Source organism: Lepisosteus oculatus, chromosome 22, assembly GCF_040954835.1.
Source record: "Lepisosteus oculatus isolate fLepOcu1 chromosome 22, fLepOcu1.hap2, whole genome shotgun sequence".
Taxonomy (NCBI): Eukaryota; Metazoa; Chordata; class Actinopteri; order Semionotiformes; family Lepisosteidae; genus Lepisosteus; species Lepisosteus oculatus.
The window spans coordinates 6,034,438-6,061,021 of NC_090717.1; the positions used below are offsets into that span (position 1 = coordinate 6,034,438).

General features: G+C 43.4%; 2 protein-coding genes across 11 annotated transcripts in view; one reads left to right on the forward strand and one right to left on the reverse strand.

Annotated features, from left to right (window-relative positions):
- Nucleotides 1–372: 372 nt before the first annotated feature.
- Nucleotides 373–14,269, forward strand: foxn4 (forkhead box N4). The gene is made up of 10 exons (XM_006640210.3): nt 373–1,323; nt 2,072–2,160; nt 8,165–8,325; nt 8,717–8,829; nt 9,299–9,409; nt 9,953–10,083; nt 10,642–10,738; nt 10,888–11,095; nt 11,512–11,883; nt 12,437–14,269. Exons 2-10 carry the CDS (start codon nt 2,075–2,077, stop codon nt 12,685–12,687), a joined length of 1,530 nt encoding a protein of 509 aa, XP_006640273.1. The 5' UTR covers nt 373–1,323; nt 2,072–2,074; the 3' UTR covers nt 12,688–14,269.
- Nucleotides 14,270–15,367: 1,098 nt separating this feature from the next.
- Nucleotides 15,368–26,584, reverse strand: part of acacb (acetyl-CoA carboxylase beta) — a 36,794-nt gene continuing 25,577 nt past the window's right edge. For 7 of the 10 annotated variants that reach the window (XM_015366260.2, XM_015366259.2, XM_015366258.2 and 4 more), the window contains 18 exons: nt 25,877–26,032; nt 25,184–25,306; nt 24,716–24,985; nt 24,200–24,297; nt 23,582–23,779; nt 23,378–23,498; nt 23,013–23,123; nt 21,946–22,089; nt 21,721–21,841; nt 21,422–21,518; nt 20,908–21,004; nt 20,402–20,537; nt 20,030–20,207; nt 19,691–19,803; nt 18,503–18,657; nt 17,971–18,141; nt 17,496–17,632; nt 15,368–17,196 (listed from right to left, as the gene is read on the reverse strand). In XM_015366260.2, coding sequence (XP_015221746.2) covers nt 17,070–17,196; nt 17,496–17,632; nt 17,971–18,141; nt 18,503–18,657; nt 19,691–19,803; nt 20,030–20,207; nt 20,402–20,537; nt 20,908–21,004; nt 21,422–21,518; nt 21,721–21,841; nt 21,946–22,089; nt 23,013–23,123; nt 23,378–23,498; nt 23,582–23,779; nt 24,200–24,297; nt 24,716–24,985; nt 25,184–25,306; nt 25,877–26,032 — 2,553 coding nt within the window. In that variant the 3' untranslated portion in view covers nt 15,368–17,069. The remainder of the gene's footprint in view (nt 17,197–17,495; nt 17,633–17,970; nt 18,142–18,502; nt 18,658–19,690; nt 19,804–20,029; nt 20,208–20,401; nt 20,538–20,907; nt 21,005–21,421; nt 21,519–21,720; nt 21,842–21,945; nt 22,090–23,012; nt 23,124–23,377; nt 23,499–23,581; nt 23,780–24,199; nt 24,298–24,715; nt 24,986–25,183; nt 25,307–25,876; nt 26,033–26,584) is intronic. The other 3 variants (XM_006640212.3, XM_015366262.2, XM_015366261.2) reach the window with 1 other exon arrangement.

The window sequence follows — 26,584 nt, forward strand, 5'->3', positions numbered from 1 at the left end:
CAACGAAGACAAGTTTCTAATCTTTTGATGCAGTAATACGAAGTTCTTGTTTGCAGTCCCCACCCTGTTGATTATCTAGGCTCGCTTTTGCTCTTTGGTACAGTATGAGCCGTATATTCCCAGGACTTTTCTGCCCTCCTCCCCCCTCCAGCCCCCGCGCCACCCCGGCCACCTTTTCCCGCTGAAGCCGCGGGGCTGAGACGCGGGCAGAGCGGCGGGGAAGCGAGTTTCTCGGTCTAGTGTTTTGGCCCTTGAGTCAACGGCTTCATTCAGCCCGGGAGACCCACAAACGAGGAGTCAGAAAGACCGTGGAAGAGGGAGACGCTACCCGAAATTGGAAGGATTAAAAATTTCCGCGGAGAATTTGGGGGGGAGCTGGGGGACTGGGGAGAAGGGCTACAAAAAAAAGTTTGGAAAACTTTAAAAACTCTCCACTTTAAACACAAATGAAGGCCGCTGTGATTGCATGGATCCCGAAACCAGCATGAGCTCGGGATAGCTCAGTTTGTCGGCGTGTTGGCTTCATGTCTAGGACGTTAAGGCTTTTTTTTCTTTATTTTTTTGTCAGGTAGCTAAGGAATCAGGGCTCAGCCGGCGACTGCTGCACCTGTTGCCCACACACCTTGCGGTCTTTTCAGAAACGACACTGCATCTGCCTGGGGATAGGATTTCTTCAAAAGCACCCCAGCTCTGCCTCTGTGACTCCTCAGCTTTCGCATCCGGAACCAGAGCATACATTAAAAAAAATAAAAAATAAAGACGGCCCAAAAGCTAAAGGTTTTAGCGGCTCAAAGATCTAGACCGTAACATGATATATAAATCGGTGTAGAAATCTCGAAGCTGGACTCCAGATAGTGGGAGGTTACTGTATTTTTTAACGCCCATCGTTATTTTTAATGGTGTGATTCAGTGGTTGGGGGAAGAATATGTGGACCTGAAAATCACTGGACGTCCCAAAAAAAAACAGAACAAAAAGTCACGTACGGGACGGAGAGAAAAAGACGGGCTGTTTCTATTCCATCCAGAGGAGGACGAAGAGTAGTAGGAGGAGGAGGTGGGGTTTAATTTCATATGATGTCCGTGTCACACAGGTTATCTTGCGGGAGAAAACTGCTGAACTTTTACGACCCGGCCCCCCTGAACTGATCTCTCTCATCACACCGAGCGAGACCCCTGTGCGATCAGTGCGCATGTCCCAAGGCTGGACAGCGCCAGAGAGGGAAATTTAAAAACGGTTTGGAGAGAGACAAGTGCGCAGTCAATATACAAAGACGCACACACAGAGACAGCCCACCAGGACTTCGGCGTTTGTACCCCGGACAGGTACGACTTCTCTTTCTCCCTTACCTCTTTAAATCTTAAAAACGAATAGAAAAGCAGCAGTGCCAAAAAAAAAAGGTGCAGCCGGTGCTGTTATTTTCTTTACTGTGTGGCATTTGGGGGCGACCCTACGACGAGGCAGCCGTTTTGCTGGAAAATTAGCGCACTTTCCAGTCAAGTTTTCCCGTTTGGTTTCGGGGGCTTTCATCTGGTTCGGCTACAAGGAAGGACATTGTTGCGAAACTGTCCTGAGCCAGTCTGTGAGTTACTCTGTTGTCATTAATTTTACGCACCGAGATTGCTGCTGATCTTCCTTTTAAAAACACAATGAACCGTGTTGACATCTGCCATCCACAATAAAATGTATTACAGTCGTTTCGAAACTGTAGTTCCTTCTAGTACTTGTTTGTTTGGCTTACAGAACAATTTATTTCTTATCATTAAGTACACTTTAAAAAAAAATTACTAGGTATAGTAACTTGGGGGAAATTTCAGAAAGACACTGAAGTGACTGTCGTTCACTTGCGACAAAATGCGATTCTAGTACAATATGACAAACATGTCAAAGGGTAACGCCAGGCCCGGGTTTTAAATGTATGATGCTGTTGATAAGGAAGCCATGCTGGGTTAAGTACATTAGCTTTTCATAAGAAGTTTAGATATGTTTTTTTTGTAAACGTCAGGGGGGGGGGCATTTATTTTATTTCAGACGAAACCTAGAAATCATAAGGCAAAACCGTTTATTTTTTAGGAGATGATAGAAAGCGGAATTACCTCCAGGATGTCAGGAATTCTTGGAAATTCAGGACAAAGTCACCACCCTTCAGCGCAGGATTATAGGTAAGGCTGTTGCTGTTGTTATTATTAGTTTGCACTGACAAGTTTGAAAGTTTGTGTTAATCTTATGGACAAAGGCATTGCTATGAATACATTTTTTTTTTAAATGGAGCTTCGGAATTAGCTCTTCGGCTGGGTCGATTTGGGAAAAAGGAATGACCGAAGCGGGGAATGAGTTTGCGCATTGTAAAATGAAATATCAGAATTAACCACTTCCTTTACTCTAACGCGGGGTTAGCTTTGCTCCCAGGCAGCAGTTACTGCCCGACAAACCCGTGTTTTTCCAGTCTGGAGGAAGTGTGCTGGAAACGCAGCTGGGGGGGTACTTGAAACCGCTGCACGCCTGTGCGGCTTTCCACGAGTAAAACGTTCGTATCTGTCTTTTCTGGGAATCTCGAGTACAAAACGACGACGAGAATAAGTGATTTGCGGTCTGAATGCATCTGTCAGAACCCATCAGCTCTGTTTACACACTCTTGCTGGCGGCACACGGAGGGACTGAGCCCCCGGATCGGGCGGGTAGGCGCTTGGCGGAGGGCTCTCGGGGTCACTGATGAGCGGTAATGGCCTCCAATTAGCGAGGCGCGCAAGGGCTGCTCTGGGAAACCTTATGCGACCGATTTTCTTTTTCTGTTCTGTAAGGGACAGAGACACTATACACGTCTTGTTGTACAAACTTTGCCTTTTCCCATTGACAAGAATATACATTCAAAAACGAATGCACGCAGTAGCACTTTGGGTATGGAATTGTGCACGAATATGTTGACCCTACGCCATTATCCGAAATGCAAGGCTAATTGTTGTGCTGCGATGATGGGTGAATGTGTTTGTTTTATGCAATTATGTATATGTGCTGAGTGCAATCTAATATTACCCATTGACCTGGTGCGGGAAGGTAAGGGATAGTTGCTTATCGTAATTCAAACATCAGGCGTCGTTATGGTGATGCAGACTCGCATTGCGAACTCTATACAACTCATTTGCAAACCGTATTTGTAAAACTATTTTTAAGGGTTCAAAAGCGCCATTCGTTACAAAGTCTCACCCTAGGGCTATATTAGGGGCTACATAACCGCGCTAACTTGTCTTTTGGGTTTTAATGACGTTTGTACTGCGATTGAATGCTTGCTAAATCTCATGCAACTGTGCAGTAACGCACCAGATAGTCTGTAGTGAGCACTCTGGAAATCGCTCTGCACCGATTCTTACTTTCTACAGTGTGCAGATGAACGCATGACCGGGCTCTTATGGGAGTATGCCTGCAATGTTTGTTTACCTGTTGCTATTGGCATTCGCTTTTGAGCAGTCACTGTAACTGGTGGATTCACACCCTGACATTGGATTAATAAGCCGTGAACGACGCTCCTTTCAGGTACTTTTAATGGACGTCTTTCGGGACCGAGAGCATTTTAAGTGGCGCTGGATAGTGCACGAACGCTCCGCTACCCCGAGCGGGCGGGACCGCGAGCGCGCAGAGTGCAGCTCCTGCAGAAGACCGCTCCGGAGCGCGTGCCTGCCGCGCGCATCCGAAGACACGTCTGTCCGTCTGCAGACACGAGTCATGTCTTCTGACTGACCGCGTGGAAATGCACTGATGAGATTCACTGGTCATCCTCGAAATACTGAGATGGCATTTTAACTGGGTAATGGCAAATAAAAAACTCCCAGCGCTAATGTGCTCATTTGTAGTGGAGTGGGTAAACGTCTTCACATGGTCCAAGTTCGGATGAATATTTCTAGAGTTCCCAAATATTTAAAACGTGCATTTTGCATTAAATCACAATTGCATATGTAAATGTTCCATCATCGGTTTTGGTCTTTGGAATGACCCTTGTTTAGATGTCCCCATTATTTGTTAGACTGTGTGCACAGATAAGAAAAGACATGTTAAGAAACGTTCTTGGGAAACAGCCCTATTAAAACCGGTGGTCGTTCTTACTATGACTGAGGCTTTTGTAAAGGCTAGAGCTGCTTAGTAGAACGCTATAGTAAAGGCGTTGTTAGGGAAACTGTTAAGGGGAGAGAGACGTAAAATAGCTCCTGAATTTGATACGGTAGTAACGAGGGACGAGGTACAATGAGCCCCTGGGCTTTCTAAGGACTAGATGACTAGAAAACTGTCTGGGGACGGATCTAACGATCGTGATCCTTAGATCCTCAGGAATCTTCCGAAAAACTACTGTCTCTCCAAAAAGGATCGCGGCGAAAGTTACCATTGAACACTAACGTCTTGGCAGAATAGTCCAGCTAACATGCTTGTATTTTGAAGACTGGAAAACAAAGCTAATATTTATTTTAATAAATCACGAAGGAAACGATTAAAAAATATGTCATTGTTCGCAATCACAATATTTAAATGTACTGTTATTCTGCTAACACTCCCCTTCTCCCAAGCGAGTTTTCGTTTTACAAAACCTCCGGAGGTTTTCCAAGATGTAAGTTTGCTTTGGACGGGGCTGAAGCCCTATTCTACGAGTTTACTTTGATTCGTCTAATTATGTTGCAGTAACCTTTGTGGAAGTTACTTAAGGTTCGGTAAGTCCCATACAGCCCTAAACAACATTACAGACTTCTGCTTGGATTATTTCATATTGTCAACGTGCTTCCTTTAAAAAGCATTATCCATCCTTTCCCAGTTGCTAATTTATCCTGGAGGGTCGCTGTAGCCGGACCCTAACCCGGCGGAACAGGGTACAAGGCGTGTCTACAGTCTGGGCGAGGCGCGCACAGACACATTCACTCGCATGCATACGGCGTGCAGTTCGGAGACTGCAATTAGTCTGGTCTGCATGTCTTTGGACTGTGGGATTAAATCGGGGTTCATGCCAGGTCCCCACAGACAGAGCCACATTCGAACCCAGGACCCTGGAGCTGTGAAGCCACCATGCTTCCCCAGAAGGTATCCGTTATATTAATATACAATTTACTCTTTTCACCTCTTTTCTAAAGCTCACCTCTTTTTCCAACCAAGAAACATGGAATACAGCTGATCCTTCTTTATATGGTCTGACCCCAGAAGGCGCTGAAAATCTTTTGGCAACTAATTGATCAAAAAGAGTGTATCTAGCCTTCATTCTTGACTGGGAGATGCAAGCTTGAAATAGTTTTTTTAGATAAATATATTTAGGTTTATATATTAGAAACATGCTTAGCCTCTTTGAAGAAAAGATGGAAATGGGCATTAGATGTTTCTTACATAGCCTGCATTTTATTTTTAAAACACAGTGAAACAATCATAAATTCTTCCATTTTATGATCTGATGTACTGTTTAAGAAAACGCAACTATATTGCAAGAGAGGCTTCGATCCGTTAGCTGCTAACTACTGAATGAGCAAGACGGGGACCACAGCCCCCTCTCGTTGGTAAAATTAAAATTCTGATTTCTCACGAAATCTCTGGTTGTTCCTTATTTGGCCATTCTGTTTTAATGGTTTCTGTCCTGCGTACACTACTTGTGACGTGGTGCTGTTATCTCAAGAGCCCTTCCAATTTCATGTTCTGTACATACAAACTTTGTGTGACCTTGCAGCATAACAGACTGAGCTATAGCAACAGGACATTCTGAACACATCACGCCCTGCAATGAAATGCAGATTGATTAGCTGTTGCTTGATTTCTAATAGCTTTACGGAGGAAAATAAAATAATCTAGAATGAATGGCCAAGGTTAAGTCATTAAAATAAAAATCGGGGTTCTGAATTTATGAGGAGTGGCGGACAACTTCATGTACAAAAGGAACTTCCGTGCTCCACCAGGAGATTTATAACTCCTCAATTCAAGATTCTCTTCTTACTCATGAGATTCTACTTTGCTGAGGGCCCACTCAAGTGTATGAGTGTCAATTGAATTGTAAGGGCACTATTCCAAGAAAAGAGAATGTAAATTTGATTTTTTTTGTAGTGTTACCTAAATGGATACATAGAAGCAATTAAAGGTCTTTATAGGTAATTGCATTGTTAATTCAATAAGCAAGGTTTGTGTCCCTGTCGTAGGAGTATACTGCAAATGGTAAAGAAAGTGCAGAGTTTATTTTGTCCCAGGAAGTTGTGGGATTGTTTGTGTATCTACCCAGCTAAATCCATCTCATGCATTTCCTCACCTCCAGTCAAGCACAGCGCAATGATTCTCAGTCCCACTGGTTACGATTCTTACCTCCCTGACTGTTTGCAAAAGAAGATGATGGTACTTTAATACACACACGGGCTACAATATCAGCGGTCGGTTAATATTTCTGAACTTTCGAGGATGAAATAAGGGTTACATCACTTGCGGTGATGGGGGAGAGGTCTTCAAATGACAAAGCCAAGAGATAAAATCAGGTTTCGTTGGGTTTCGTTTGAAACTGGGGCCGGCCCTGGGCGAGTAGGCCGGTTCTGTAGACCTTCCTCCTGCCAGGCGAGGGTAACTAAGGCCAGCCTGCGAGGATGGAGGCTGCGCGCTGGGCTGGGGTAAATGATTTAAGATTTATCGGGTGACAGGAGGCGTGTGCAGTGCAGCTTGACCCCCACCGCCCCCTTGAACCTTGTGCAGCGCACCAGCGGGGGCGAGGCGGTGTAAGAGGGCCGGAACAGGACAGGGAAGCAGATGGCACTTCATTTGTCCCCCCCGTGAGTCCACTGTCATTCCGCCAGATTAATGCAAGCGGGCAGGTTAAAAAAATGAAGGGGGGGGGGTGGGCTGAAAAAACAATTAAGGAAGGGTCTAGGGAACAACAGGGCCACGTGCCACTGGGCCCCAGTCGTTTGCAATACAATGGGTGATCATCTTTCAATAGAGAAGCCAACTGTTGCAAATAACATGGGCCTACCCCACATTTCAAATTATTTCATGCCCTTGTTTACTTATGATTCAGCCAATGGTGAAGGAGAGAGTTTGGTCACCTGATGGGGTTTTTTTTTCTGGACCCTACAGTGCCTGGTCTCGCAAAATAACTGAATAGCAGTGGTTACCATGGAGATCCTAATTATTGCACTCTCCGTCTACAGTAGGAGTGTGGGGAAGATTGGAGAGGATTCAAGTGGGAGGGTCTCTCTTTTTAGCAGCCATCTCCATTTCCTTTACAAAGAAAAAGAGAGAGAGGGAGTACAGATTTCTCATTATGCCATAGGCACTCAAGTGGCAGGATTAGACGTTTAAGCGCTGCAGGAAAAGTGATTTGTTGGTTTTTATTTATTCAGTTCTTTTTTCTCTACCCAGCAGTAAAACAACGCATGTATAATAAGCCATGATATATGCCGTACACGTAGTTCGGTTGGCCCCTGCTACTTATTAGGCACGTGAAGTTTTAAAATGACTGCATTTAAATATCAGAAATATCAGATTTCTTCAAATAAAATTATTGTACTTTATTTTACTGTTGATTTATGATTATGGTTTTTGAATATTTTTAAAGCAACCATTAAGAATTTGAACTTGACCAACTTGAACTTTGCACTGGCACATAGAAAAATCACATTTAAGAACAAAATGGAAAAGAGCCATTCACCTAGCCCTCAAAATTAAAGATCAACAAGTGACCTCATAATGCAAAAGCTAAGCCTCTTTGCCTCTACAGTGATTCTAGCTCAGTCTGCTGACTTGTGTGAATGGCTTCAAAAGAAACCAATGCCAACTCAGTTTGAGAAGGCATGGATCTTCATAAACTCTGCTCAGAACCAGGGTGCAGGTCCTGAACATACTGTAACAGTACTTCCTCTGGTACCGCACAAACCTGCGTTAAGCCAGCTTGGAGCTCTTGCAAATCTGCACCTTTAAAAGAGGAGGAGTGAACACAACAGCAAATCACGGTTCCTTAAATGTGAAACACAGTGATGTTATCAAAACGATGGGAACCCGCCTTTCAATGCTTTAAAAATTCACACACAATATTCTTTTTCCTGAAAAACCAATAAACAAATTGGACATAAAATTACACACATACTGTATAAAGGTCGAAGAAAACACTGGGCCAGTTTAAAATGTGCATTTTAAACGGGATTCTTGAACCTTGCTCATGCTTACCTGCAGATTGCTGACCACAGACCCCTCCCAGCTTAGCGAGGATGAGCTCCCCAGTGACCTGCAGTCGCTGTCCTGGCTGACTTCAGTGGACGTCCCCCGACTGCAGCAGATGGCCACAGGCCGCCTGGACTTCAGCATGAGCTCCCAGAACGCCTTGCAGCAGCCAGGTAGCTGAACCTCAACACTGACACAGCACCACACCTGCATTGACTCAGGAAGATACTGTAGTTCAGTGTACTCTGACATATAGGATACTGCAATATCTACCAGCATGCTTTATTCTTCATAATAGAACTCACAAAAGCATTGTGATATTTTGCAAAAACAACTGCAACAGAAAAACAACATTTGGACACAATATTCCAAGTGTATTCTTGTACTAGGCTTGGTCAAAATTAAAATTTGGGGACACAGAGCGGGTGTCTCTAGAAATTAAAATTTGATTAAGGCCTTAATGGAAGAATTAGAGAAATATTTTAAGGTTCAGTTTACACTAAAACACGGGAAAAGACAAATTGACGTTTTCAGTTTTGTAAAGTGATCATCTTTGATTCTCAGCCCAGATGAACAACGTGAATGTAGCTGGAGGACAAGGGACCATGATTCACCTGCAGAGCAATATGCAGAACAGCATTCTGGGAATGAGTGCAATGGCAACACACAGTGGAAATGTAAGCATCACAGCAGATTTCTTTACAAGTGGATTGTATGGTGTGCAATTTGCAGCATACAGTGTGAACATTTTGTGTCTTTATTTGTACAGTATATGTGGACTTACTGGACACTCAGGGCTTAAACTAATGGCATAGGACATTTGAAAGGTGACATCTGGATATTAAAATAATGAAACTTGTTACACGAGTTTCAGGAATAAATCAGTACATTGTGCAAAGTAGGTATTCTATGACCAATTACAGAATCGTCTGGGACACTGATGCAATACATGAGCCCAGTACTGCATAATAGAAAATGTGTGCCGTTAAGCAATTGCAAATATACAGCACTTTCAATATAAAAAGAGAAGCATAAATATTGAAGGAATCCTCAAATAAGAATGCTCTGCTTTTTGTTTATTTACTGTAATGTGAATGTAATAAATGTAATTAATAGAACTGATGTAAAGTCCATAATTTTTCACAGATCCCACAGTACTCCATCAGTGGCCAGCCCTCCCCCGGATTCCAGTCCCCCCCTTCAGTCTACCAGCCCTCCGCTCAGCAAGTCTTCTCCATTGCCCAGGCCGGCCAGCAGGTACCACCTTCTACCAACAGGGTCCTGCCACTGGGGTGTGGCCCATGTAGAAAAGATCAGCAGAGAAGTGTGTCTACCCTGAGAAATTTGGGGGTTGAGATGTGTAGAACCAAGGTCTGTTTTAATACAAGACATTTCCCATGGAGCTGCTATTACAAACAGTGTACAGCAAAAATATAAGTTGTATTTTGTTCACAGTTGGAGTAATTTTCAAAAACATAATAGGTCAAAATGTGTTGCACTTAAATATAAAAAGTGCTTTTTTTATGTCTGAGGTGTCTGATTACAGTTGCCTAACACACCATTTCAGCACAGTGACAACTATGTATTTGCTGTAAATGCCATCAAATGTCTTGGTTTCTGTACATTTCTTCTAATGTTAGTTCAGTCATAGCTAGGATTTATCTACTCTAGAGCTTTTGGTATTGACTTAATGGAACCCTATATAGATATTGAAGTCAAAGGGAAGAAACACCGGCACTGATGCTCAATCGATGACATTCCCTTCCCCAGTGTCTCACCCCTGTTATTATCCCTCCACAGTGCTCCCCAGCTGGTCTCTATAGTAACACATCCTACAGCAGCCAGAGCCCGTTCAGCCAGCCCCGCCTCGCCCCTCACAACAGCCAGGACCTGCAGCCCAAGTCCTACCCCAAGCCCATCTACTCCTACAGGTGAGGCCTCAGCGGCTTGTTGTCATCCCATTCAAGTGACTGCCCGCTGCTGGGATAAATAATCGCACTACAGCACGTGGCTGGGGACAGCTCTGAGAGGCTGGAACCTGCTGAAAGATGCCCAAGCTGCAGTAGAAAGGGCCGTCTTGTGCCTAGCTCACCTGTGACCGCTTGTTAACTGAATGGAATCAATTAATTTGCTCATGTGGTTATTCACAGAGAATGTTTCTCTGTGGGTCAGTTGACCAAAGACCAAAAAGTTGGTCATTCATATACAGTGGATTTAGGTAGCAGTTAAACTGGGGTAGCTGCCCGGGAAAAACTATAGTATATCTGAAGTATATGCAGAGTTCAATGGAGAGCTTGGTTTTCTTTTGCTTTTTGTCTGTGAAGTTTTTTTGCTTAATACATTTTGCTTTTTAAAATAGTTAAAAAAGGTTCAAAATCGGTCTTTTCCAAGTCTGATCACTCACTCAGTTTTCTCCACAAGTCAGAAGAAGCTGCTGTGAAGGTCACCTGGCGTCTGCGTGGTTTATAACGTAGAGATTTCCTTTTCAGCTGCCTGATTGCTATGGCTCTGAAGAACAGCAAGACCGGCAGCCTCCCAGTCAGCGAAATCTACAGCTTTATGAAGGAACACTTTCCCTACTTCAAGGTAAGGATGGGCGAGTACCTGACAGAAAGCAGGAAAACGAGGCAACGAGACAGGCCCCTGCAAGGACTCATCAAATACAGTAAGCAGAGAAGCGGGGGGGAGGTGACTCGAGGAATTGATGAAATATTGGATTGCTTCCATTTTTGCAGACGGCCCCAGATGGCTGGAAAAACTCAGTGCGGCACAACCTGTCCCTGAACAAGTGCTTCGAGAAGGTGGAAAACAAGATGAGCGGCTCCTCACGCAAGGGCTGCCTGTGGGCCCTCAACCCCGCCAAGATCGACAAGATGGAGGAGGAGATGCAGAAGTGGAAACGCAAAGACCTGCCGGCCATCCGGCGCAGCATGGCCAACCCAGGTGCGTCACGGCCCGGCTCTTCAGCAGATCGCCCGGGCCCAGAGGACACTGGGGCTCAGCTCTGTGATTCCACTACCAGCATGATGAATTCGAATTTAGAAACATACTTAAACTGCAATGGACTGGGGTCCCTTCCAGGGTGTACCCTGCCGTGTGCCTGTTGCTTGCTGGGATAGGCTCCGACTCCTCTGCAGCCCTGAACCGGAACCCTGAAGGGGTTAGAAAATGGATGGTTGGCAATATATTATAAACCCCTTGACAGTTTCTACCCAGGGAAATGAACACTTTAATCCTTCCAAAAGGGTAAAAGTGTTTGGCACAAATCTGTTCCACTTAACAGGAAAGGATGGAAATCGATAAGCGCGTCATGAAAGAATGTTACTAATGAAATTCTGAACCCTCCCTTCTCCACGCAGACGAGCTCGACAAGCTGATCACGGACCGGCCGGAGAGCTGCCGCCGGAAAGCGTGTGACCCGGGGATGACCCGCTTGCCCCCCGGGCAGGGCGGCCTGACCCTGCACCCCCCGCTGCCGCCCCAGCCCGTGATGACCCTGTCCCTGCAGTCGCTGCCCCTGCACCACCACCAGCTGCAGGCACAGGCCCGCCTGGCGCCCGGCTCGCCCGCCCCGGCCCAGACCCCACCCCTCCACGCCGTGCCCGACCTCTCCCACAGCCCCCTCGCCCCCCAGCACGGCAAGCCGGCGCAAGACTTCTACAGCCTGCATGGCGACATGAGCGCCGAGGTGGACTCTCTGGACCCCAGCATCATGGACTTCGCTTTACAGGGTGAGTCTTGCAGCCCACACACCTCCGGGCTCCCTCATTTCTTTATCCTTTTCTCAGGAAAAGCACAGTCTAACAGGGCGTCTTAGGAATTACTTAATACTAATGTAGCTGGGTATAATGCTCGAGTACTCTTAATCAACAGGCAACAGTTGCTTATTTTAGGATTTTTTCAAATAAAAGAAACTTACCTCTTCCATTGGTTTCCTGTAACAAATGGAAACCATTTTATAGCTAAGATGCTCGCACCGCTGTGTCAGTTTGCTTGGCCGGGCCTTGTTTGTGCTTTTTGGCCTCGTCTCTCGTGCAAAGCCACAGTCCTGAGAGTATTAACCGCATTTAACAACTGTAAGAAACTGGTCACAAGGCATTTGTATTGGACACTATATTTTACTGTAGCCTAAAATCACAGGTGTAAAAGCAATGCCCTGAAATAATGCAAAAGAATAACGGAACCTCAAGTTTAACCATAGGCCAGTTGCAAAATTGTCATTAACAATGACCAGGAGAGTGCTTACTTGCTAAGATAAGGTTCTCTCATTAATGTCCTCCTCAGGAAATTTGTGGGAAGATATGAAAGATGAAAGTTTCAACCTGGAATCACTGGGCGCCTTCAGCAACTCTCCGCTGCGTCTCTCCGACTGCGAGCTGGGGACGTCTGGCATGACCCCGGTGTCTGGGGGCAGTGACCTCTCCTTCTCTGACCTGCAGGTGACTGGCCTGTATACCACTTACACAACACTGGACTCCGTGTCATCCCAGTGCATGAACACACAGGGCAGCAACAAACCCATCGCCCTGCTCTAACACGTACAGGAGGGGATTTCTTCTGGAGACCTCGGACCTCATCACGGCAAACTACAAGAACTTAAAGAATACAATAACGCAAAATGAAACATCTCCCTTTTCCACAGTGGAATGACTTCTTGAAACCACTCCCTGGCATCAAACCCCACCTCCTCTTAGGTTTGGGGACAACGTGTGTCAGTCCAGCTTGCAACTGCTAGTTGATTGCAGTACCAAGGGTCATTTTTCATCCAGCTAGGTTTCACAGAAGAACATCCCTTTGTCCTCGGTTAGGGCAGACTGATATTTTATGATTTTTATTTTTCGTGCCGTTACACAAAGTAGCAAAGGCACACAAGAAAGGCAGTGAAACCAACACAATACAGTTAATCAGAATACGGTGAAATTCCTTACACAGATTTTGAGCGGAGAGCTGATGCCACCTATTTCTTCAAGATACAGTATTTGTGTTGGACCTGACCTATCACCAGCATGGACTGGTACCGAGATCTCCAAGCAAAAAATAAACCATAATGGAGAAGATGACGTCTAACCTGTGGTACTGGAGCGCTCCAGTCTTTTAATAGGAGCTTTGTGAGACTGGCCTCGTTGGGACATTTTAAACTTTGAACACTATGAGCGATCATATAAAGAGGATGCTGATGGCCAGCCAAAGGTTTAGAACGCACTGGAAAAGGAGTTCACTTCTTCAGTGCAAAACTGGATTAAGTTGTTTTGTTACCTCCTCTTGTGAATGTTATATTTACAACGATAGTTAAGTGTCCTGTGCTTTTTGTACTTGTTAGACAGTATTACGGTGTATATGTTTATTTATATTTATTGATGTGACACAGTAGTGATGAGACCCATCACTCAGGCAGTGTTTACATTTTCTTGAGCTGCATTATCCCTTAATGTACCAGAATGAGAAAGCGAATTATGAGCTACATCAATAGCGCACTGATTGAATCACAAAAGAGAAAATAAAAATAATCACTCTGCTTCTACCCTTAAGTTGAGTTATGTGTTTCATGCAGTGGTCCAAAACAGACTTTTTAAAAATGTAATTAAATTTTAATATGCAATTAAAAAAAATCTTAAATTTCACCAAAACTTTGGTGAGAGGAAAAAATATACCTTGACAGAATATAGTTTATGGAATCAACAAATTGCCATTTGCTAAACAATCAATCAGGCCGGTTTAACTCATCCTTGAAAAATATCCTTTGGTGTTGTCTTATGGTATCTAAAATTTGAAGAACTAAAAAATGGCTGTAGCCATTGTCTCTTGATAGCTTTGCAGTGTCCTTTCAGAGGGAATACTAATGAAATTGCCTCACATTTTACCGTGTTCTGAGTGTTCCATTAAATAATTGAGACTTTGACGATCAGAATGTGCCATGACATGGCAACAAACTGAACTGGGGATATTGCAGCTTCACTCTTTACTAAGAGTGTGTACAGTGTTTTTTCCTGCAACCATTTTAAAGTTTTTTTTTTACATTCAGGTTTTTACACAGAGGTACTAAAAATTGAAAAGAACTACATTTCTGTATGTAAAACCATCCAACCCTTAGTAATAAATTTGAATGGAAAAAAAATCTACCCAGACTCCTTAGTTTGCATACATGTACTGATCACTGGAGTGATCTATGTGAGCTTTACGCAGTCTTCTTGAACACTGGATTAAAGGCGCACCATGATTTCCAGTCACTGAAACGTTAGAGGGCAGGCCAGCTTGTTCCAGGTAAACAAGCAATTTTGTAAATGAGAGAAATTAGTGGGACAGTGCAAAACATTTTAAGCTTAAATTCAAGGCTGAACAAGTATTTCTCAGGTCACACTAAAGATACACAACAAAAATATTAAGTGCCAAGACAACTTAGTTTAAAAAAAAACTTTCTTTGACTCTTTAGAGCAGTGGTTTCCTGCCCTGAAAATGAAGAACTCTTGCCCTTTTGGATTGTCAGCTGCGTTACTGAAGAATTACCTAAATCGCCTCCACCTGTGGCCCTGGAAGCAACTGAAAAGATCTAAATATTCCAAATTATTTTAGTTATGTAACAGACTGCCATCCCTTGACCTCATGAATACCCTTCCGAACCAGGGACCCACCAGTTTAATTCCATTCCTAACTGTTGTGAAAATGCAGCTGTACTGTAGGAAACAAAAAAATGGAACATTTAAATCTTACTTCTAGAGCAGCTGCGTAGCACTGCAGCTCCTGGTCCTGAGTTGGGTTTTGGACTGGGGCACCTGCGGTGTACAGTCCACAGCTCTCCACCTCTCCATATGGATTTTCTTTAGGAGCTTCAGTTTCTTTCCTTAGTCCAAAGACTTCATGTCTAGGTTATAGTCTCTGAATTGGTCCCGGAAAGTGTGTGAGTGAGAGGGTTTACACATTTTCTGTGATGAAGTGTAGCTCTGGCTCAGCACAACCCTCAAAGGATAGGAAATGAAGGGGAACCCTACTTTATAGGTGACCTTTGAAAAGGTTGCAAAAATAGTTCATTTTCTTTTTAACTGAGCGTACACCTATGTCTATCACCTTAGATAAAAAAATACAGTTGTATGCAATTCGTCTTTTCTGCACAAATTTCCCTGGAAGTAATTTCCTTCACAGAGCATCATTCAGCATAAAGATACAACATTCAAGTTCCCTTAAACATCATTTTATCCAAGACCCAGCTTACAGAGCAAATACCAATGAAAGTAGTTTATTGACTGTAAAACACTGCACAATATGTTTGCACTTATAAACATGTGTAAAGCAATCCTACAAAGCTACTTCATCAGATTACCCCCTACACAGCTCTGAACGTCTGTCATCATACTCAATACTCAAAACTAGTGTTATAATAAATACGTAGTGTGATCCAGCATCTTCAATAAAATATTGCAGGTCTGTATCTTGCAAAAATACAATATGCAACAATTTTGGTTATAGCATTCCAAGGCCACAGAAATAAATGAGGATATTAATCCTTACATAAAACCATTTTGTATCTTTATCAAATTACATATCAAAACATAAGTCATTCATCCCTTACAGGACAAAAGACACTCATAAAATCTTGACTCTGTTGCCCTGTTCTATACAGTAAAAGAGCATCAAAGCTGAAGTGGTTTTGTCTTAGAAGGGGAGCTATCAGACAGTGACATTTATTGGTACTTTTCTACTGACTAAGACTCCCTTTAATAAACTGATTTGCCTCCTCATACTACAGGCTACTACAGAGGTGTAAACCATAAATACAATCACATAAAATCATGTTACTTGTTGGCAATAGAAGGAAGTTAAAATAATAGCATCCCCAATTTCATAAACCCCAGAGTGAACAATAACATCTCATTATAGAGTTCGGCAGCAAAACAAGTTACTTGTTCTTTAACTGGTCCATAAGACACAGAGCAGAGCCTGATCTGAGCATGAGGTATACAAATATTTTTTTCAGTCATGTAAGCAGTCAGTTTTAGTTAACCACAGGATTTATGAAAAATCAAGCCTCATTCAATATGATGAAACTTACTCATTCATATAGAATGTATCAGTAGAAAACTCACAAAAAAGAGTAAAATGTCTCATTTTACATCTACCCTTTTTCAAATCTGTGCCACCAAAAGGTAATTGATCCTGTGATTATGTTGCTCTAAGACCAACAGGAGAGCTGAGGAAGAACTAAGCAATATAAACGAATTCTCATTGATCCTTGATAGCATTGCAAATGGGATCTTTTGGTATGCAGTCCACTTATGTTACTGCAGGCATCTTTTTTGTTTTCATTTATTACAGTATATAAAGACATAAATCCCTGAAAACACATGGAAGGCATGACTATCTTAAATTGTTCAGTCTCTATTAAAAGAACTTCATTTTCATTTCCAAATGGGAAGCACAGAAGAGCTTTTTGAAAAGTTGACTGGATTTTTATCTGGAAGAGCCAAGTAGGGGTCAAACGGATATTTCAGTGGTTTCCTGTAGCCGAACATGATACATAAACTAGTGGAAGGGGAACAGAAGAAACTACAGCTCCTGAAGATGGTGCACTTTGTGCAATTGTGCAGCTTGGTGGTATTAATGTGACTTAAATGTATTTAGTTTAGGCAATATGAAAAACCAGCAATACCGAAGGTGATGCTAGAGAAAGGTGTTTTCATATTGATACGAGTGGTAAACTTTTTTTTTTCTTGAGCACTGTAGAAGTCGCAGGAGTAAGTTTTTTCTTTTCAGCTACAGTAATAAGCAGATTAAAAATGGGTTTATTCAACCCTCCCCCCAAATCCTGGCTTTTAACCAGCTGCCAAACCTCCTCTTTGACTGGCAGCAAAATTCATCCCTGAATATCCTTCGAGGATCCCGTGTGCGCGTGCGTTCTAAGATTTGTCCACTGCCCAGCAGTGCCTCAGCTGGAGGGTGTGCTGTCCATGGTGGCCAGCAGCCGCGAGATCTGAGCTCTCTGGGAAGGAGTGATGTTCTGGGTCATGTGGATGATGCAGTCCATCGCCACCTCTGGATTTGCCTGCACCAAGCTAGTTTAAAAAAAAAACTCAGTAAGAGAACTACCGTTATCGAGCACACCATCGCTCAACCATGTCCAAGACCTTCTGAAAACTAAGAGGGCCGTATGCTAGGTTTACTTTGATTTCCTGAGGGAATACAAGGAGAAGGAGGGAAAAGCAGACTGGGAAAAAAAAATACTTAAGGCATGCAAAAGCGGGAGCCTTCAGATGAAAGATGGCTGACCGAGACGGGCCTTGACAGCAAGCCAAGAGTAGTCTGCTCTCCCGTCATGGGCCGCTCTGTACCCCGGGAGCTGGGGATCACTGACCTGCGGATGTGCTTCAGCGCAAAGTCCCTCTTGAGGTATTTGATGTTCTCCCTGATGGAGGAGTGAGTGCCGTCCTCCTCGGCCAGGTGCTTCTCCAGCCACTCCACCACCACCTTGTTATTGTCCCACAGGTAGGCCTGCAAGAGCCACCGGGCAGCACTGAGACCAGAGCCCAGCTGCCACCTAACTCTCTGAACAGCACAAACCCCGAGAACGGCGGAATTGTTCAGCTTTACCACAGTAGCTTCCCTACCTACTGTACCTTCCCTCAACATACCTCTAGATGAACACTTGCCCTGCAGGAAGCATGAGGCAAAGGAACCAGATTGTTCCAGTGTCTTATCAGTTGAAGCAGCTTTCATATTGGATTAAACATATCCCCTTGCTTTAAAGGTTGTTCCAACTTTATTCCGAACTCTCTTAAAATATTAATATTCTGGCTTTCCCCCAAACATCAGAATCGTCTTTTTCCCACCTTCACAGCCCCTTCCGTCTCCACAAACCAGCGCCTCAGCATGGACTGGATGTGTCCATCACTCAGCTCACTGTTGGCTTCAAGGATCTCTCTCTTCACCACCTCCTCCAGCAGGAGGCGCCGAAGACGCCAGTAGAAGAAAACCCTCGCGTTCTTCCACTCCAATATGTCCTGAAATGGGAGAAGTCACCTGAGACTTGGCAGGGAAGAAAAAACAAATATACTCCAAGACCATGCTGGCCTCTTGGCCTGAACAAAGACAACAAAGTAAGAGAATCAAGAACAACAGATAAAAAGAAAGCATTCCACTCCAAGCATGTGCGGTGCCTAGTCATTAAAACAAGAATATCATGGTATTTCTTAGAGAAAAACAAAGAATCAGTGCTGGCAATTTGTTCTATAAACTTACAAAAAGAACCCTTCTAACTCTAATGGTTTCAGCTCAGAATCAAGTAACGCACACTTCGCTAGCGTCAGAAATTTCTCATAGAATATGAAAAGAACCAGGGAATTATGAAGGATCTGATCTTACTGTGATGACGCCTTTCTCCTGCATCCTCCCTGGGGTGTCGTGTAGGTCCACAAACTGCACTGCCACCTGGTGGTAGATGGGCAGCAGGAATTCTTCTCGCGCCCTCAGTCTGCTCTCCAGGTCCTTCCTCAGCGTCTCTGACAGCTCTGGTGTTCCTAAATGACAGAGCCTACATCATGAGCCACGAGACTCAGCAGGCTTCCGTGAACTAAAATGACATGGAGCAAGGGAGCACAAACATACACTGCTATATTCCTCTTATAAAAACCTGAGGTTCTGTCACCGTATTGCTGTGGCCTTAGTGTAAATGTGTGGGGAAAAAGACACATCAGAATATCAAATTATATGTTAACTGGAGGTTGTTTTGACATTTAAAACAAAAGGAAGCCAAATTTAAGATATCAATACAAGTGAGCATTTTTGAAGAATTTCCTCAAATCATTTTCAAGGTAAATTTGCAACATTCTAATCAAGTTAAATAGATCACAAAGAGTGTTAAAGATCTCTAATATTACTAAAGAGATGTAAGTAATTTTAAGACCTCAAAATGCATTTAAAATCCCTCTGTAAAAATCTGGCTTGTCATAAATCAAAGGTTATATAATGGAACAACAAATGTGTACATCAGGGATCATTACCCCACCAACACTATGATTGAGGACTGTAAGAGACTGGGAGTGGAGTTTGAAGTCTACTTTGTATTTCAGAAGCTCTGCCCCTTGTTAACAGGAATGGTACCACTTAAAAGTAAAGTTCCCCATAACATATTGCAATAATCAAAGCAAATACATCAATTACATTAAACACTCCATCATCAGTAATGCAAGCAAGCCTTTTGTGTTTTTTTTAAGGTTCCTTTATATTTCAAGTCTTGAAGAATGGGTGGGGAAAGTAGCTTTCCTCCAGGCCAGGTTTCTGCCTATGACCTCTAGTTAGACCCTGAACATGAATCCACGAGAACACGGATTAACAGGTCACAGCCATGAGCAGCAGTGTATATGAGCTTGCACGGCAAAATGATGCACACAGGAGTGGACCCAAAGCTACTGCTTTTCTATCAAGATAATGGAATAACAGTTTCTAGCTCGCATTACCAATATTGTATTTACGCAGCCAGAATATGGAGTGTTCTGTACAGTGTTATGCGGTTTACAGCTCTTACGTGAATATCTGCAAAACCTCGTTTACCTAGCTGCTCTGCAAGACCAGCATACACCGGGTCAATCCTGCGCATGGTTTTCACCAGATCCTTCCTGCGGAATTTGATCTCCACGGTGCCTTCAGCCTCCAACACTCCACCCCTACGCAGGAAGGAAAACATCCTTGTCAGCTTTGATGTACTAATGTGACCACATATGCGCACAAGAGAAAAGGTCAGGGGTTCCGAACCTGACCAGAAATGGTGCAAAAGTCGTTTAAAAGCACTCATGTACAACACAGCACAAACATGACTGCCACTTGGGAACAGCCCAACATTGTGATATCATCCCCAGACACCAGGAGGGGAGCCAGGAGAAGGAAGTGTACCTGCTCTCCTTGTCTGCATAGAGTTCCATGTAGAGGGGGTTGATGGTGGGATCGATCACAACCCAGGACCCACCCCTCAGCTCAGCGTGAGGAGGGATATAGACCAGGACGGGCTGGTGAAACTCCCGCAGGCTGTCCACGATGTACGCGCCGAACTTCAGCACCTGGTCGTACATGTCTGAGAGAGAGAAACATCACAGTTGAACACACCACCACATCATGAAAGAACCGGGAGATGACCGACTTCTCAAAACTGAAATAACTGAACACACCCATATTACTTGACTAAAGAACAGAAGAATAAGGCATTTTTGTAGCTCACACATTCATTTTGAATGAAATGATTGGCCTCAGAGCAGCTCCGCAACATACCCTTCATTCCTCCAGAGAAGCCTCTCCAGTTGGCGAAGACCATGAGAGGCAAACGCTCGCGGCTGAAGTCACGGATGGCCTGGGCTGTTTTAAAGGCAGAGTCCGGGAACCACACCTGGCCAGCCTGCTGCACCAGCTGGAGGAGACCAGACCGTCAGTTACATCTCAGACATTATGCAACAGTGGAAAAAGCAGTGAATAACCAATAAAACGTTAAGAAAGAAGAGAAAAATTTTGCACAGCCTTTTCAAAATCTAAGTTTTATAGAAATGAGCCTCACAGCTTGATATAGTATAAAATGTATTTCAAATTTCAAAACCTAACTAAAAATAAAGGCAAGAGTTCTCACCTTTCCACCCCATTTCCTAAAAAACTGTTAGTGTTGCTTTTTTCTCCTGATGTTATAAACACCAGTCTATGCATGATGACTGCTGAACACATGTACATGTAGCATTTACACACGCCGGATCCATTCTATTTAAGGTGGATGTAATTTAAAGACTTACCTTGGCTTCCGAGTCTGGATTTGCAGGATCTGCAGGTATAGCAAGTTCCACAGTCCTGGTCTCCACTGCAATCACTCCCAGAGGAATCCCTCCTAACCTGCAGGTCCACCAGTCGAACAGCACACAGGGCAGATCAACCCCACGATTAGACTCGGTAGGCTTCCATACAGCTCAAAACCACACTTATCACTTTTCATCTTCACAACACTGATTTTATAAAACCACTCTGGCATGTCAGTCATTTAAATGTCGGCGTGTTTAAAGCAACAAGTTTTGGGGTCTTATCATGGCATCAACCTTTATTTTCTAAAATTCAGAAATCACAAAGCCACATTCTGCCATCAGTGACAAAATGCAGTACCTAGAACGGTTACAGAAAATGGAAAAACTTGAAAAGCTTTTGAAAAGCTTTTTTGAACTTTTGAAAAGCGTTTTTTTCAATACGGCATTAATGAAACAGAAATAAAACAAAAACTGACACGAAATCTGAGTTGTGAGAATAAGCAAAACACACCTGGCTCGGCCCACCACTACAGTCTGTGCCCAGGAGCTCATCACCTCCATGAAGGATCCATGATCAAAGAAGCCGCTCTGCCAACTTCCTTTTACAGCTGCAGACAGTCATGGAGATACATGCCAAGAGGAAATGAACTTTGACCTTGCCTGGCTTTGTGCACAATCCAGACAAGAGTTAAGCTTCCATGTTATACAATTACAGTTTTTCGCACTATGAACAATTCTAAAGAGAACAAAACAGCACAGTTAAATGTAGAGAAAAGTAGCATTTGAAAAAAGATAAAAGCCGATCCTCACTTGGATGTGGTCTCCCAACCAGCAGCCAGCGTGGGTCATAAGGGGCTTTGGTAGGGACAAACTCAATCTCTCTCTCCACAGAATCGGTGGGTGGCAGGACTGGCACAGGACTGTGCTTATTCTGAAATGACATGCTGGCATCAAAACCCTTGCAGGTAAATGATGTTCATGAACGTTGACTACCAGATGACAAGGCGGCAGCAGAGTTCTGGTTATGTACTACACCTTTGGCATATAGGAGAGCCACTTCAGGATTGTGAAGACTCCCTCAAAGTCATCTGGAACTGTGGTGTGTGTGACTCCATTGTTGTGCATGATCTGCACTCCCCCGAGCTGGTTGTTCGAGGTATAAACCTCACGGCCAAGCACCTGTAAGAATGCAGCTCATGAGAGGACTGAACTTTACTTAATTGAAATCTTTCCTATCTGAACAAATTAAAACTCATTTAACCTTTTTTTTCCTTCAAAAATAAAGCTCAGATTTTACATTAACATTAGAAGTGTAGATGTTTTTCAGCCATAATCCTTACAAACAACTCACTGGTAACTAACACAATAGTAATATATTGAGAAATTACTCACATATATTAAAAGTCAATTTACAAAACACAAGGGTCCCATCTGAGAAGCTTAATTTGACTATTACAAGTTCTCAATGGATAAATACGCGAACATCCCTAGGATTTTAGACATTTTTACAAAAATCCATAAATATTAGCATCTTTGTAAGTGATTATTCATGATGGACTGAAATACGCTGAAAACACTATATTAACACTAAATCACATACAGAATGCCTAGTCTTGTGTAAATCAAGAAAAACAGAAAGGAACAAATATGTCCCGCTTTTCAAGATAACGTTTGTATGATGAAGGCTGGACTAAATCTCACGTGCTGTTGCTCTGCTTGTCAAGGAAGTATGAGCAGAATAGGAAAGCCATATTCTGCAGCTGGTGTAAAGCACGCATCACACATTTTACTCCACCCGGTGTTGATCACACATTCTACTAGCTTGTGACTTTCACTAAAGATCCCCTGTTGATTACGAATGTTAACATAATAAATTTACCCTCATCATGTTGGTTCAATAACATTTCCATACAACTTAAGGAATTGGTTAAGCTGTTAAATCACAATTCTAGTATGCTTTTTAATCATTGTATCATGCTGTTCATACCACTTGCATCTGAGATATCATACAACTGAGACTGAAATATTTTTTTTTCTGTAATTGGAGAGGAAGAAAGCAATCTCTGACATGCAGGTAGCCGAGACACTCAATAACATTAAACCTTGTTAAGGGCGCTGGCTCCTGTGAGGATGATGTGGGAGTTCTCCACTTGGATGACCCGCTGGCCCAACCTGACCAGGTAGGCCCCAATCCCAATGGCACGGCATGTCACCTACAAAAACAGGCAGACATGGGCTTGCATTAAGGCTTTTCCCAGCTAAAGTGCATCTTGGATTTGACAGATCTGAATTCTATAATGAATAAATCTTAAGCAATTACTTATCGATCAAAAACTATGCCATAACGGAGGGATACCATCTTGGCTTAAAAATACAGTTGCAGCGATATGCAGTGCGCTTCACACAATTGGCTTTCTTCTTTGCATGCAGTGTGTGCGATCCCAGCTGAAGCGGCCCCGCCTCTCACCATGCTGATGGTGACGATCTCATTATAGGCTAAGGAAGACTCCCCCGCAATGGTCCCCGAGCCCCGGAGGTTCTCCACCCCCAGGCCGTCCTCCTTCCCGATGATGTCGGTTATAATGTACCTGAGTGGAGAGGACGGGGACAGCGTGACTGAGCCCGGGGGGGGCGAGGCAGCAGGAACGGAAGGAGCTGCAGCTGACCTCACCTCTTCGCAGGCTTCACAGCTCCTTGGCTCTCACGGGCCAGCCTTTCCCTTTTGTCTGCCTGGCTCTCCGTGTCCTGTCCCTGAGCCACTGTCCCTGCTCTTTCCTTCCCTGACAATTCACTCCTTTTTCTTGTACTCTTTCCTTTATTGTTTCTCACCCCTGCTTGTGGCTTGTCTTCCCTTAGGCTCTGAACCACTCTTTCATACAGCGAGATACACACCACCTTAACATTTTATTCTACTAGTTCTAAGTGAATACAATACGAACAAAAAGATCATTAATAATGAATTTGAGCCCCAGTTACAATAGTTTGCGTTAAATGAGACATCTTTCCAGCTCTTGGTTGACAGAAATCATTTTCAGGGGTCAAATACACAGCAGGACACTGACACAACATACAGAAGCATCCAAATAGCTGTGTATTAATAACTGGGTACCATAAATGCTACAGCACATTAAGGCTAGCCATCAGTCCAAAATGGTTAAAATCTATTTTTTTCATATTATAATTTAGTTTGGATTACACTGGCCTGCACTGACCTTGACTATAAATTCCAGCATGTATTCTGTGTGGTAGCACATAAAATGTTATCAACAGAAAATGGGTCTGTGCTCACCTCGATTCTCCACCTTCTTCCACATGTTCACAGTGCACTGAGTTGGTGGAGCTGATTCTGGTGTAGTCTTGGGGAGTCAAGTAAAGGTATTTAAAACCCTACAAAACAAACCCCGGCGTCAATGAGAGAGCTTTGCAGAGAAATCAATATAAAAAACAAGGTAAACTCAAGTCAGGTTTTAGGGTTGAGAATCAACTCATAGTCCTTTCTATATTTGAATCTTTGCTTTCTAATGAGTAGCTTTTAATTTTCAGTTTAACAATACAGATTTTGCCCCAAATTTGAAAAATTTGAGTAAACATCCGTTCATGACCATTTAAGCTTGATGTAAGCACCAATCTGTATGAGAAAAAAAAAGTACTTTAAACCAGTGCCAAAGATGAGATCTTAACAGTTTCAACTGCTGAAAACATTTGTATAAAAGGAGAGAATAATATTTTGACAGCTTTCCTAGTTGCATATAACTTCAAGTTCTATAATAAACCCCTAGCCTCTGCCCCTGTTGAGATTCTGCACCTTGTAGGGGTCAGCGGGGTCAATCCAGGCCACCTGAAACATGTGCCTGATCTCCTCAGCCAGCCCAATGCGCGCCCCGCTGTTGGCAGAAATGTAGATGCGCGGGATGCCCTCAGCCCGGGCAAGCTCAGAGGCACGCAAGAAGAGCAGATCTTCCTGTGGGCCGAATGACCCAATCATGTAGGTGATGTCATTGCAGATCACGATGATGTCACGCCCCTCAGGGTACTCCGGGGTCTTCATCTTCATTCGGAAAGCCACCATCCCCACCTGTTGGCAACAGCAGAGGAGAAAATTGCCACCTAACACCCGTTCTTGACTGTTGTCTTCATTACGCCATTGCTCTGACTTCCAAAAAGCATTTTCACTGAAATGTGGTCCTTGAGATGATGGTATAAAACAACATTGTTTGGACATCACTCTGCAGACAGTTCATAGCAGTTAGTGAATTATTAATTACCCACGTACCTCATTTCCTCCAGGAAGCCTGTTCATCTGTACCAGCTGCCCCTGAGGGTCCAGCACAAGCTCTGTACACATCAGCACATCTTTTGGATAATCCTTCTCTGAGCCCCAGAGCTTAAATAGAGCCTGGAAAAATGTTTTTGAAATTGATGAACCTGCTCAAAAGATATCCTCAATTCACTGCCCCTTTACTGAAACCCAAAACAGACGTTAATTTCCCCATGAGGGGGGACTCAAGTATTCAATAGTTTCAAAGGCATTGACAAAATCACCCAATTGAGAAACATGAACCACAGAAAACAGAAAAGGCATTTAAGATGAACATCAGGAAGCACTTTTATAGGAGAAAAGGCTTGTGGCAGTCTGAAATAAGCTGCCCAGCCACATTGGCTAGGTTAATACATTGAACACCCAGTCACCTCTCATTTGTAGCTAAATGTCTCCATATAAAAAACAATTAATACATTTCCCATTGATCTAAATGTTAGATCACAATCAGTTTTAATGCTAGCACAGCTACAGGATCCTATGACTGAGGTTCCAAAATGTCTGATGAGTCTTACAGGTTTCACAGGTGTGATTTTGGATTTGGCTTCTCATTGCAGTGCAGAATGACTACAATCATGGAGAGAAGGTGCTCTGTTTCCATTTGCGCTCATTGTGATCTAGCCGACAAACAGAGGTGTACTACCGTACCTGTCGGAACATTTCTGGAAAGTCGTAGACATAGGTGGTTCCCAAAGACTGCGCTTGGAACCGCTTGGACTGCAGTAGATCCTTAGTGACATATGGAGTGTTGATAAGCATGCCATGAAGAGGACCCTGCTTATCCCCATAGGACTGGAACATGATCTGTACAGGAAACACAGATGGATGAGAGTTATTGGACAACAAGATATAGAAACTTGAAGATATTGAAAATTGTGCATTCTGAATGTTGGTCATCTGTGGTGTTGAACCAAATGCCAAATTTCTTCAGATTTGAGCACCACATATTAGACATGATTCATCATGATAGCATATATATGATAGCATACATATGTAGTCCTTATCTTCATATATCTAAAAAACAAACTTTTATCATCTTCAACACAGTAATTCCACACTGGTATGCTTTGGGGGAGGGAAGACTGTTTTAGAGATGTCCAGTGAGAATCCCACAGATGGTATCTCAGTACCACTGGCTCCTCAGGCAATCGCAGACGCCAGATGTCTGAACCTGCAGTTCCTCTCAGATTGAGCAAGATGACTATTGCAACAACACATAGGGTTTCAGTAGGTTAAAACCAACTGTCTCACTACAGTGCAGCTATCAGACACATAGTGCATCCTTTTTAAAAATATCCAGGCGAATCTCTCATGTACCTTACAAAACGTTTTCAGAGCCACTATTTTTCAAAACGT

Excerpts from the sequence above, each read along its gene's own strand:
- foxn4 (XM_006640210.3), top strand. The coding sequence starts at position 2,075 with ATGATAGAAAGCGGAATTACCTCCAGGATGTCAGGAATTCTTGGAAAT. Across the intron at positions 8,326-8,716 it reads GAACGCCTTGCAGCAGCCAG|CCCAGATGAACAACGTGAAT; the intron begins GTAGCTGAACCT and ends TTTGATTCTCAG. Across the intron at positions 11,884-12,436 it reads CATGGACTTCGCTTTACAGG|GAAATTTGTGGGAAGATATG; the intron begins GTGAGTCTTGCA and ends TGTCCTCCTCAG.